We start from the raw sequence: 13,146 nt of genomic DNA, 5'->3' as shown, positions 1-13,146 counted from the left end.
TGCAGCGGCTCGAGGCACATAACCCGGTCAGCGAGCGGTGATAGGCTCAAGTGAGTGACCAGCGGGGGTGGGGGTAAGCTGCCGGCCCACTTCTGACTTTGATGCAGTCCCGTCCTCGAACGCGAGGAAAGGTTCCAATGGTCCGAAGTCCGCCGCGGCATCTTCAACGTCCAGGTCTGGCTGTCGTCAACGGCGTACTTTGCCATTCTTTCGGGGTTGTACAGCTTCGGCCTATTTGTCAGTCATCACCTTCAGGTCTCACAACCTCAAGGTTAACCTGTCCCCCAGCTCCCAACCATCATCAACGACATGCACATCACCTCCTCGGCAAACGAGACTCAGCTCTGGTCCGTCATCCCGTACGCCGTCGCAACTCCCATCACCGGTAGGCCAGCCCCCCACACCCTCGCCCCCTTCCACTCAACTACTGACACCACACACACAGTCCTCATCGCCCTCCTCTCGGACCGGCTCAACCTGCGCGGCGGGCTCATGCTCGCCACGCTGCCCATCGCGATCGCGGGGTACGCGGTGATCGCCAACGTGGCGTCGGCGCCGGCGCGCTTCGCCATGACCTGCCTGATGGCGATCGGCATGTACGCCAGCGTGCCGTGCGTGCTCGTCTGGAACTCCAACAACTCGGCGGGCCACTACAAGCGCGCGACGACGTCGGGCCTGCAGCTGGCGGTGGCGAATTGTGGGGGGTTTGTGGCGAGTGAGTTTTCCTTTTTTCTTTCTTTCTCCCCTTGGGGGCTTGAAGGGGGTTGGGTGGGGGGTTGGAAGATGCTGACTGTGAGAACCTGATAGCGTTTGTTTATCCGAGCCACGAAGGGCCGCTGTACCACAAAGGCCATACCATTATTCTGGGGCTGTTGGTGTATGCTTGGTTCGCGTAAGTGCCATGCCCTGCCCCAGCATATCCCGATGCCTGGCTGACAAAATGTTAGGATCCTGGCCAACGTCTTGTGGTGTGCAAAGATCAACCGCGACAAAAAGGACGGCAAGTATGCAGAGTTCGAAGGGTGCGGCGACGATCGGGATCCGGCATTCAAGATGGTGCTATGAGGTTTTGAACTTTGGCAGTATGTCGAATGGGAAGATGTGACGACAGAGATATAGCCATGCGCTGCCAAGCTGCGGTGTAAACCCCGACTTCCCTGCTTGGCACCCCTATTAATCTGATCAAAGAAGAATCAGCGATAAGATGCGTGCCAACAGTCAACAAGCAAAAAGTAAGAGTCTGTTCAGGAAACAAAAGTCGACACGAGCCGGATTTGAACCGACGCCTCCGAAGAGATGAGATTTCGAGTCTCACGCTTTAGACCACTCAGCCATCGTGCCCTTGACGAGAGGATCGGGCTGGTTGTGGGGATCATGAGATGTGGAGGCAGTGCGGGTGGAGTTGCAAACAGGAGTGACCGTGCCCGCTGCGCGCGGGCACGCCAAAGGAAGCCTGGAGGAACTTGCCGGCTGCAGGTAGGCCCCATAGCGGAGTCAACGATGTAATTTTTAAAGGCGGAAGAAGAAGCCATCTTGACTGCAATGGAATTATAAACAGTATCAGGAGATGATTGTAGTTTAGGTCAGAAAATGGGGATGGAAAGAACGTATTGAGTTCCTTGGATTGCGAAAATGGAGCACCGCGGTGTAAAAAAGGTGGCCTCTAGCACCGGCTTGACCTCATCGCCGATGTATGACGCCGCATTCTTGAGTCTCCAGTAAGCTATATCGTCATCTAGGGGCTTCAGTAATCAGATCCCGTAAAGATTAACCTCTGTGGCGTAATCTCTCAGAGCTGATAGGTTCCGTGTATTTTGTGCGTCAAAGAAGCAATTTGCTTCGCTACCCTTCGTCACGTAGACGACCATCGAGCCGTAGGCCTTGCTTGTATCCTTCCTGCTGAGCCAGGCAATCTTGGCAATGTTGACGTTGTTCTCTGTAGTCGTGGTTCCAGGAATGGGACGTCATGGCCGAATCAGCGCAGAGTGAAGCTGCTGACGAAGAAGCGGGTGAGTCGCTCTAGTAGTAGTAAACCTCATCTTTCGCCACTTTTTGACAGAAATCCGATTTTTTTGTTCGTGTTCGTGATTGTCAAGGAATGCGCGACGGAGGCATGCAAAAGCAGGAGCGAAGCAGCGAGTCACAGGGGCCCTGATGCCAAGTGCGGGTTAGCGGCTTTTCTCCGGCGATCCGATTGGCCAGGTGTCGAAGCATCAAATGATCCGTGCACCTCCACCGCTAAGACTAACTGCGAGATGCTGATTCAAGGAAGCAGAATGCAGATGACGCCAGATTTCGAGATGCTATCGAGAGAAGTCGAAAAGAGAAAAAGCCAAAACTCTACAGTGAGAAGTCGACAGTACAGGTTCAAAATGACACCGTTTTTTCAGTGGGGACATGTCCGAAAAAGAAAAGAAACTAGTCCGTGCTTGGAGCAGGCCATGGCATTTTCGACCTAAGGAACCTGGAGTTCCTCCAGGCACAAGAGGGCCTGGAGGAACGCGCCGGCGCAATTAGCCCACGGCCGCATCACAATGTCGTCGTGCGATTAGTTTTAGGATGGCTCATGAATGTTGGGAAGCAAGCAAGAGCAGTTCTTTGGTCAATTTCAGAAGTTAGTAATACAGCACAGCGGTGCTCCAGGGCTGGCTGGTAATTTCGAGCATGGTTTGGTGACGAGAATGGGTTTCTACTTGCAACTCCCACAGAGCCAACTGGTACAAAGCGACTGAAATCTGCAAAAAGAGCTAACAACTCAGTTAACGTACTGAACGAGATTAGTCCCGAACAAGAAACAGATATCTTGCGCTAGCGTAAATAAGGTAGTTAACGTTTTTTAGTTCCTGAGGCAGCCGGACACCCGTTATTCCAACAGATGAGATGGCTGCCGCAAAAAGCAGTTTCTTGGCATTGATCACTCCCAATCATGCCATCCGGCGGGCTAGAGGTTGCTGTATGCAAGCGCCCACAGCATCAGGGCCCCCAACGTGGGTGTGTGTAATTGGTGAGAGCCTGTTTTGCGGCCTGATCCCGCCCGGCCTGATCCTTTTCAGCTTGCTCTCGTTTTTCTATGGCAACTGTTGTACAAGGCTGCGCTCCCCAGTGTGATAAAACAATATGTCGTTGTCACGTCGCCTCTCTCTCCTCGGGTGACTCAATTCCAGCTTCCGTCAATGTAGGCCAACCATATAATCCTAACATTCTGCTCGTCAATCTGACGGTCTCATCCGCTTTCATCCGCACCATGACATCCCACAATGCGCTCGACAGCCCCGACCACTATGGGGTCGCTTGGATCGCTGCTCTTCCCATCGAGCGGGCCGCTGCAAAAGCGATGCTCGACGAGGAACATGCGCCTCCAACTGGCTTCGTTAGACACGAAACCGATGCAAATGTTTATACATGGGGTCGGGTGGGTGAGCACAACATCGTCATCGCCTCTCTTGCCGCCGGAGTTTATGGAACTACCTCGGCTGCGACCACGGCCTCGAGCCTGCTTGCCTCTCTACCATCCATCCGTGTTGGTCTTTTGGTCGGCATAGGCGGCGGCATCGCCCGACCGGACGAGGATTACGATATACGGCTCGGCGACGTTGTCGTGAGCCAGCCCGACGGGACCACAGGCGGCGTCTGCCAGTACGACTTAATCAAGGCCAAGTCTGGTGACAGGCGTGAGCGCAAAGGCTTTCTCAGACCACCTCCGACCGTCCTCCTTAATGCGCTTGCCAGCATCCAGGCCGATCACGAGTCGACGGACTCCAAGGTTCCCAACTTCCTTCAACAGATGCTAAAGAAGAACCCGAAAATGAATAGAAGATCCAAGCAAAGTCCTGGCTATATTCACCAGGGCACCGACAACGACCGGCTCTTCCAACCTTCATGCGACCACGTCCCCGGGTCGGACTGTCGGGGCTGTGACACGGCTGACGAGGTTAAACGCGATGCTCGAGACACCACCGACCCCGAGATACACTACGGGACTATCGCATCCGGCAACTCGCTTGTCAAAGACGCCGCCACGCGTGATCGGATTGTTGCCGACGTTGGCGTGGACTGCATCTGCTTTGAGATGGAAGCAGCCGGCCTGATGAACCACTTTCCCTGTCTTGTGATCCGAGGGATCTGCGACTACGCGGATTCCCACAAGAACGATCGATGGCAACGCTATGCCTCGGCCACCGCCGCTGCGTATGCCAAGGAGCTCCTGGCGTACGTGCCGGTCGCGGAGGTTCATGAGACCAAAAGGGCACTGGAAGTGCTTAATCAAGTTAGTGACCCTATATTCTCCCACGGGGGCCTTGGCAAGCGAATGATCAAGGGACAGTAATAATCCCTCTTTGAAGACATTCTGACCTGCATTGCTTCAACAGAAACTCGATAGTGTGCAGCAGACCACAGCTGCAGCGAAACTGGCCACTGATTCCATCCAGGCCGACCTTCGTACCGAGAAGATCGAGCGCTGGCTTCGACCCTCTGATCCGTCTACAAACGCCAACCACGCGAGGGAGCTCCGCCATGAGGGGACAGGTGCGTGGCTCTTGGAAAGTCCGGTCTTCCAAGAGTGGCACTCGGGGTCGCGTCGATATTTATGGCTGCATGGGCTCGCGGGATGTGGAAAGACGGTTCTCAGTGCGACTGTGCTGGATCATCTCGCAAAGGGAAACGACCGTCGTATCCTCAGCTTCTTCTTTGACTTTAGCGACACGGCAAAGCAGACCGTGGATGCCATGCTGCGGTCACTTGCTTTCCAACTCTACCGAGGTAGGGCTCGTTCTGCAAGTGTACTTGACGCCTCATTCCAAGCACACCAGGATGGCCGCAACCAACTTGCAACGAAGACGCTCTCAGATGTTTTATTCAAGATGGTCGCAGTCCAGAAGAAAGTCTCTATCGTTCTGGATGCCTTAGACGAGTCGAGAACGAGGGCCGACCTACTCCTCTGGATTAAGGACGTAGTGTCCAGGCCAGAGCTGGGCCACGTCCAGCTGATCTGTACCGGTCGGCCTGAAGCCGAGTTCCTGCGCGACATCCCCCCGTTGATAGGCGAGGGAAACAGCTTAGAACTCAACAAGCAGGCTGTCAACGCCGACATCCGATCATACGTCGCAGCACAGCTTTCGCAACGACGCGAATTTCGGGACAAGCCCTTGTCGCAGGATCTCCTCGAGCTGATCCAGAGTAAGGTTGGAGACGGGGCCGGCGGGATGTGAGATATCACTGCTTCGATCCATATGCTGATGGTTTGCTGACACGGTGCTTAGGTTCAGGTGGGCGTTCTGTCAATTGGATAGCCTAGCTCGATGTCGTCATGAAGCAGCTATTGAGGAGGCTCTCGCATCTTTGCCGCGGACCCTGGAAGACACGTACCGACGCATGATTGAATGCATACCGATGGAGCTTAAAAACGACGCGATGCGGCTCCTGCAGTTTCTAGTGCACTCGACGCGACCTCTCAAGCTGGCCGAGGCTAAAGAAGTAATAGCAACGCAGATCGAAAACGAGCCGCGAGGGTTTGACGTCAAGCGTCGACTGTTTTGCGATACTGATGTTTTAGACTACTGTCCTAGCTTAGTGACAGTCGTTCACGCCGCCAGCAAAGAGCTACATCTTGCCCACTTTTCTGTCAAAGAGTACCTTCTCAGAGACGAGCGGTTCAACATTACGATTGCTAGCATTCCCATTGCGAGGACGTGCTTGACTTATCTTACGGACATAAACGGTAACCACGAAGAGATTAAGCGGGATTTTCCAATGGCAAGATTTGCGGCGGAAGTCTGGACATACTATGCCACGTTCGCTCAGGCTTCAAAAAATGTGGTTCAAACAACTGTTAGGTTCCTAGAAGAGGAACTGACGTTTCAGCGGTGGGCTCGTTTGTATCAGTCTGATAGGGCTTGGGACGATGACCCAGGTCCTCCACTAGGTTCCAGGCTCTATTATGCTTGCTTCGCTGGGCTCGTGACACCTGCGCAAATTCTTATCAGAAAAGGAGCGGACGTCAACGCGCAGGGCGGCTTCTACGGCAACGCTCTCCAAGCCGCCTCATTGGAAGGCCATCAAGAGATTGTCAAACTGCTGTTGGACAAGGGAGCAGACGTCAACGCGCAGGGCGGCCGATATGGCAACGCTCTCCAAGCCGCCTCATCGAAAGGCCATCAAGAGATTGTCAAACTGCTGTTGGACAAGGGAGCAGACGTCAACGGGCAGGGCGGCGGATATGACAACGCTCTCCAAGCCGCCTCATTGGAAGGCCATCAAGAGATTGTCAAACTGCTGTTGGACAAGGGAGCAGACGTCAACGGGCAGGGCGGCGGATATGGCTACGCTCTCCGAGTCGCCTCATCGAAAGGCCATCAAGAGATTGTCAAACTGCTGTTGGACAAGGGAGCAGACGTCAACGCGCAGGGCGGCCGATACGGCAACGCTCTCCAAGCCGCCTCATCGAAAGGCCATCAAGAGATTGTCAAATTGCTGTTGGACAAGGGAGCGGACGTCAACGCGCAGGGCAGCTTCTACGGCAACGCTCTCCAAGCCGCCTCATCGAAAGGCCATCAAGAGATTGTCAAATTGCTGTTGGACAAGGGAGCGGACGTCAACGCGCAGGGCAGCTTCTACGGCAACGCTCTCCAAGCCGCCTCATCGAAAGGCCATCAAGAGATTGTCAAATTGCTGTTGGACAAGGGAGCGGACGTCAACGCGCAGGGCAGCTTCTACGGCAACGCTCTCCAAGCCGCCTCATCGAAAGGCCATCAAGAGATTGTCAAATTGCTGTTGGACAAGGGAGCGGACGTCAACGCGCAGGGCAGCTTCTACGGCAACGCTCTCCAAGCCGCCTCATTGGAAGGCCATCAAGAGATTGTCAAACTGCTGTTGAACAAGGGAGCAGACGTCAACGGGCAGGGCGGCGGATATGGCAACGCTCTCCGAGTCGCCTCATCGAAAGGCCATCAAGAGATTGTCAAACTGCTGTTGGACAAGGGAGCAGACGTCAACGCGCAGGGCGGCCGATACGGCAACGCTCTCCAAGCCGCCTCATTGGAAGGCCATCAAGAGATTGTCAAACTGTTTGAAAAGAGGGGCAGTATGACATCGTCTTTGAAGCGCTCCAGCTCCTGAATTCCAGGCAACCTGAAAAAAAAAACTTCATCTTATGGTCCCTGAACCAGTTGATCAAATGGCCAATCGAGAGTAGAAGCTTGTTGCGATGCGTCTTGGGTTCGGGTTCTAGATTTTCGATCATCCAGGTGGAAATGGGGAAGTCTGTAGGATAGCCGCCATCTCCTGTTGATACCTCTCGTGCAAGAAGCCTTCGTCCCAAGAAAGGAATCAGTTTGTACGCGGGCTAAACCGGGACCTTCAGTATGAGCAGCATCCACTGGCCGTGTTCGTAGGAAATCCAAAGCTGAGGTCAATAGGAGTAGGTTCTTATTGATCTTAAAGTCGCTGTAGATAGCGAGCTTGGTCTCGGCTAACTATCGCATTTCAACCACACATGACACTCCAGGTGGGTAACGACGGCGGCGTCGGGACGAACATCGAGAGCATCGATCCTCAGGAGCATTACAAAGCCTTCCTGAATGTCCTACCCGCGGTCCGACGTAGCGAAATCAAGGATATGAAGGGGCGAGGGCAGTTGACCCAAGCCAGGACGACAACACTGCTGCCCAGCGTGGTCGCCATTTCTATACCATGCTACAGGACCTCCAAGATTCGCCTTTCCGCGGCATGGGATTGCCCAGCCGCGAGGAGATCGACGCGGTATTGAAGGTCCAGAAGAAAGAGGACAGCAGCGTGACGGCGAAGATCCAGGGCAAGCAATCGAGTCCGTCTTCTGCGCATGCCGGCGAGCCCCACGGAAGCCCACGGTGGCCCGTTCACAGAGGCGAAATATCGCCAGAAGGGGTCGGTCCGGGCGGACGGATGCGGCTCGAGCTCGGACGTTATGCAACATACGTCGATGTGGCCTTGGGCCTCACAAGGCACTGGACTCTGAACAAGCTCCAGTCGATGGCAGTCTTGCTACCGGCGGCGTTCCTCGACGAGCGCGGCACGCGGCTGCAGGAAGAGGGAGGTCCGCAGCATTTCCAATACGTCGGCGGCGAGGGCGGCACAGGCAAGTCCCGCGTCATACACGCCATCAAGGACATGTTCCGACTGAAGGACGGTCTTCACACGCTACTCCTGACGGGCGCCAGCGGTAACGCGGCCGCGCTTATCGGCGGAGTGACGCTGCACTCGGCGGCGAACATTGCATTCGAGGGCAGGGCAGCGACAGCAAAGAACGTCTCAGAAGAAGAGAAGCTGCGGTGGAAAAACATGATCATGCTGGTTATCGACGAGATCAGCCAGGTGGGCGGTCTCACGCTCGCGGCGGTGGACAGCCGCCTGAAGCAGTACAGAGACGACCAGCATCGACCGTTCGGCGGGATCCCAATGGTCATGTTCTTCGGGGACTTCTTCCAGTTCGACCCCGTCCTGCAGACCAGCCTCCTCTTGCCAACGCCTAGGGACCGCGGCGGACAGAGACCAGAGAGCTTGGCAAAGCACCTAGCTGCGCATAGGCTGTTCCTCCAGTTCACGAACGTCGTCATCCTCCGCGAACAGGTCCGCGCAGCCGGCTGTCCAAGGCTGCGGGGCTTCCTCCGGCGCCTGCGCAACGGTGATCAGACCGAGCTGGACTTCCAGCAGCTATGCCACCGCCTCCATACACCGTCGTGCGAGTCCTCCTTCGTAGATGGCTTGAGAGCCATCACGCCTCTGAACCAAGACCGGTGGGACCTGAACATGGCGGCCGTCGTCCAGTGGGCTCGTGCCCACGGCAAGCACATCTCCATCTTTGTGGCCAAGCACGATACTGAGTCGGGGAAACGACTGAGTGCGGGGGACCTATGCCGTGTGCTCCGCTACGGAGACGACTCACAGCTGCCAACCCCCGGCCTGTTCTTCTACGCGCAGAGCATGCCGGTCGTGGTGACTCGGAACCAGTTTGTCGGGCTGAAGGTGGTCAACGGCGCACCTTTCAAGGCCGTCGACATCTTTCCCGACCTCGCCGCCGGCACCATCGCCCTCGCCAGCGATGTGACTCTTCATCTTGGACCGCCGGTGGCCGTCCTCCTTCAGTCGGACGATAGCGCGGACCTCGCCATCCCCGGGCTCCCCAATGGCACCATTTTAATCAAGAGCAAGACGGTCGCCATCCCGAGCCAAATGCGGGGCAAAGAAGGCAGATGGAGGGGCAAGCCGGGTTTCAGGTGGGTCACCCACCGAACGGGGCCTCTTTGCACCCCGGCCTTCGCTATGACAGATCAGAAGAGCCAAGGCAAGCAGTTCTCCAACGTCCTCATCAACCTCAAAGGCGTCCACTCGAGTGGCACGGCGACGCGGCCCAGCTTCATGAGCCTGTACGTGCAGCTGTCGAGGGCGCAGAGCTGGGACGGGCTGCATCTGTTTCGGAAACCGGCGCGCGGTGACTTTATCGAACCCAAGAACGTGCTTGATAAAGACATGAAGGAGGCCATCCTCAAGCGGGAACGACAGGGCGAGAAAACCAGACGGCGGTTCGAGCAGGACCACAGGCACGAACCGTGGTTCCAGGAATGGGACGCCATGGCCGAATCAGCGCAGGCCACTGAAGCCGCTGACGAACAAGCGGGTGCGTCGCTCTCGTGGTATTAGTGGTATAGTCAACCCATAATAGATGTCGATCCTGAAAACGTCATTTTCGCCGCTTTTTGACAGAAACGGTTCGTGCACCTCCACCGCCAAGACCAACTGCGAGATGCTGATTCGAGGAAGCAAAATGCAGATGACGCCAGACTTCGAGATGCTATCGAGAGAAGTCGAAAAGGAGAAAAAAGCCAAAATTCTACAGTGAGAAGTCGACAGTACAGGTTAGAAATGACATCGTTTTGTAGGGTTTTTTTTGGGGTTTTTTTTATGGAGAAAAAACTGGTCCGTACTTAGAGCAGGCCATGGCATTTTTGACCTAAGGAACCTGGAGTTCCTCCAGGCAAATGGCAAAAGAGGAGCCGAGAAAGCCGAGAAACCGGCAAAAGTGAAGCTGATCCGATCCAGGCTCGAACTGGAGACCTTCAGTGTGTTAGACTGACGTGATAACCAACTACACCATCGGACCTTGCTTGATGGGCAGGAGGTTTGCAGGTGTTATTTTATCGCAGCTTGCTCGTTCCGCCGTTTCATGGGAATCCCAATCCCACAGGAGTGACCGTGCCCGCTGCGCGCGGGCACGCCAAAGGAAGCCTGGAGGAACTTGCCGGCTGCAGGTAGGCCCCATAGCGGAGTCAACGATGTAATTGTCTTTTTTTTTTTTTTTTTCATTTCATGATGGTTATTGACGAATGCTGGGAAAGTAAGGAAACGTGGTTTCTTCAGTCAGACTAGCGTCGAATCGTACAGTCGCGCCCTCTTTTTTCCCGCTGTAGACCTCTTGCTTCTGATTGGCTCGGGAGAGGGTTATCGCCCGTTTGGCGGGATCCCAATGGTCCTGTTCTTCGGGGACTTCTTCCAGTTCGACCCCGTCCTGCAGACCAGCCTCCTCTTGCCGGCGCCCAGGGACCGTGGCGGACAGAGACCGGAAAGCTTGGCGAAGCATCTCGCAGCGCACAGGCTGTTCCTCCAGTTCACAACCGTTGTCATCCTCCAGGAGCAGGTCCGCGCGGCTGGTTGCCCAAGGCTTCGGGGTTTCCTCGGGCGCCTGCGCAACGGCGAGCAGACCGAGCTGGACTTTTAGCGGCTCAGTCAACGCCTTTATACACCGTCGTGCAAGGCGTCCTTCGTAGACGGTCTGAGAGCCATCACGCCCCTGAACCAAGACCGGTGGGACCTGAACATGGCCGCCGTTGTCTAGTGGGCTCGTGCCCACGGCAAACACATCTCCATCTTTGTGGCCAAGCATGACACCGATTCGGGGAAGCGACTAAGTGTGGAAGAGCTGTGCCGCGTGCTTCGCTACGGAGACGACTCCCAGTTGCCAACCCCGGGCCTGTTCTTCTACGCTCAAGGGATGCCGGTGGCGGTGACTCGGAACCAGTTTGTCGGGCTAAAGGTAGTCAACGGGGCGCCTTTCAAAGCCGTCGACATCTTTCCCGACCTCGCCGCCGGCACCATCGCGCTCGCCAGCGATGTGACTCTTCATCTTGAACCGCCGGTGGCCGTCCTTCTTCAGTCAGACGATAGCGCGGGCCTCGCCATCCCCGGGCTCCCCAATGGCACCATCCTGATCAAGAGCAAGACGGTCGCTATCTCGAGCCAAATGCGGGGCAAGGAAACCAGATGGAGGGGCAAGCCGGGTTTTCGGCGGGTTACCCATAGAACAGGACCTCTTTGTACGCCGGCCTTCGCCATGACGGATCAGAAGAGCCAGGGAAAACAATTCTCGGACGTCCTCGTCAACCTCAAAGGCGTCCACTTTGGCGGCACGGCGACTCGGCCCAGCTTCATGAGCCTGTACGTGCAGCTGTCGAGGGCGCAGAGTTGGGACGGGCTGCATCTGTTTTGGAAACCGGCGCGCGGTGACTTTATCGAACCCAAGAACGTGCTTGATAAAGACATGAAGGAGGTCATCCTCAAGCTGGAACGGCAGGGCGAGGAAACCAGACGGCGGTTCGAGCAGGACCACAGGCACGAACCGTGGTTCCAGGAATGGGATGCCATGGCCGAATCAGCGCAGGCCGGTGAAGCCGCTGACGAACAAGCGGATGCGTCGCTCTAGTAGTATATAGTATAGTCAACCCATAATAAATGTTGACCCTGAAAACCTCATCTTTCGCCACTTTTTGACAGAAATTTGATTTCTTGGTTCGTGATTGTCGAGGATTGCGCGACGGAGGCACGCAAAGGCACGAGTGAAGCAGCGAGTCCCAGGGGCCCTGATGCCAAGGTGCGGGGAAGCGGCTTTTTTTCCGGCAATGTTATTGGCCAGAACAAAGCAACAACGGTCCGTGCACCTCCACCGCCAAGACCAACTGAGAGATGCTGATTCGACGAAGCAGAATGCAGATGACGCCAGACGTCGAGATGCCATCGAGAGAAATCGAAAGGAAGAAAAAGCCAAAATTCTACAGTGAGAAGTCGACAGTACAGGTTAACAATGACACCGTTTTTAAAGTGGATTTAAAGTGGATTTAAAGTGGATTTAAAGTGGATTTAAAGTGGATTTAAAGTGGAAAAAAAGTGGACAATAGTTCGAAAAAGGAAAGAAAATTGGTCTGTGCGCTTAGAGCAAGCCATGGCATTTCCGACCTAAGGAACCTGGAGTTCCTCCAGGCATAACCTCTCCGCAGTTTGCACCACTGTTAAGATATCAGGTAAGCAAACCCGTCATTTCCAAGCTTTCCAAGCTTCGGGGTGCAGTTTAGAAACGAATGAGATCCTGCTTGATTGACACTGCAGACTGTTGCATGACTGTCTCGGACACTTTAGTACACACCAACACACCACGACATCTTTCGGCCCATGTGGGCACAAGGAGAGAGCCGACGGTCCCATTTGAATGCTGCCATGCCCTTCCTTGCCTTTGTCATCACTCGTACCCGAACCGGATGGACGACCGGCAATGACACGGGCCCGAAGTGGGCCATGTCTCGGAGCCGGTCCGGCCAAGGTGCCCCACCCCGGCCGCCGCAGTTTAATTGCCGGAGAGCCAATCGAGGGGATCCGTGCGAGGCCCCTTTTTACGGCCGCTGATCACCACGACCCGCACAGAAGCGATTTCTTCGTCGTGTGTGCGCCGCGGCCGCTGCAGGGGGCCGCGCAGTGTCGCAGCACAGATCGATGCCCGGCAATGACACCCGGTCCGCTGCACCCGGCCCTTTTCGAGACCCCTTTTCAGACCTTTCCTAGGGTTCCCGCTGGCACAGTTGCGGCGGCTAAAATAATGCCACCCACGCTTCCTTGAAACGTTCTCCAGGTTAGCAGCCCACTCATCTGGTGTCCCGACCACAAGGCCAGGCACTCAGATCTCACGGGGTTACGGTTTTGATGTTTCGTTTCTCGCCATGTGCACCATACCATCTGTGTCTGCAGACCTTTCCTCGTGTGTTCGCAGCCGAGAGGGAGGCCCATGCCACAAGGAACTTGACAATTGGAACACCACGTCCCACGTATATTAGAACTACTCGGCCGAGC

At 55.5% G+C, this 13,146-nt stretch overlaps 3 protein-coding genes and 2 non-coding genes across 5 annotated transcripts; 3 read left to right on the top strand and 2 right to left on the bottom strand.

Moving 5' to 3' along the window:
* Nucleotides 1-309: 309 nt before the first annotated feature.
* On the top strand, nucleotides 310-1,065 carry CHGG_09757 (uncharacterized protein; the record flags this gene model as incomplete). The annotated part of the gene is made up of 4 exons (XM_001227683.1): nucleotides 310-385; nucleotides 446-715; nucleotides 808-892; nucleotides 948-1,065. The coding sequence occupies 4 exons, from the start codon at nucleotides 310-312 to the stop codon at nucleotides 1,063-1,065; spliced, it is 549 nt and encodes a 182-aa protein (XP_001227684.1).
* Nucleotides 1,066-1,259: 194 nt separating this feature from the next.
* On the bottom strand, nucleotides 1,260-1,341 carry CHGG_11230. Its single transcript has one exon. It is a non-coding gene; the product is annotated as a tRNA-Ser (tRNA).
* A 1,903-nt stretch (nucleotides 1,342-3,244) lies between these two features.
* On the top strand, nucleotides 3,245-7,116 carry CHGG_09756 (uncharacterized protein; the record flags this gene model as incomplete). The annotated part of the gene is made up of 3 exons (XM_001227682.1): nucleotides 3,245-4,267; nucleotides 4,371-5,178; nucleotides 5,318-7,116. 3 exons carry the CDS (start codon nucleotides 3,245-3,247, stop codon nucleotides 7,114-7,116), a joined length of 3,630 nt encoding a protein of 1,209 aa, XP_001227683.1.
* A 573-nt stretch (nucleotides 7,117-7,689) lies between these two features.
* CHGG_09755 (uncharacterized protein) lies at nucleotides 7,690-11,731 on the top strand (the record flags this gene model as incomplete). Its single annotated transcript, XM_001227681.1, has 5 exons — nucleotides 7,690-9,652; nucleotides 10,010-10,094; nucleotides 10,179-10,283; nucleotides 10,417-10,669; nucleotides 10,868-11,731. The coding sequence occupies 5 exons, from the start codon at nucleotides 7,690-7,692 to the stop codon at nucleotides 11,729-11,731; spliced, it is 3,270 nt and encodes a 1,089-aa protein (XP_001227682.1).
* CHGG_11229 lies at nucleotides 10,062-10,135 on the bottom strand. Its single transcript has one exon. It is a non-coding gene; the product is annotated as a tRNA-Val (tRNA).
* Nucleotides 11,732-13,146: the final 1,415 nt, after the last annotated feature.

This window comes from Chaetomium globosum, genomic scaffold, assembly GCF_000143365.1.
Source record: "Chaetomium globosum CBS 148.51 scaffold_7 genomic scaffold, whole genome shotgun sequence".
NCBI classification, from domain to species: Eukaryota; Fungi; Ascomycota; class Sordariomycetes; order Sordariales; family Chaetomiaceae; genus Chaetomium; species Chaetomium globosum.
Note: the sequence above shows the minus strand (reverse complement) of the source record. Positions and strands in the feature narration are given on the sequence as shown.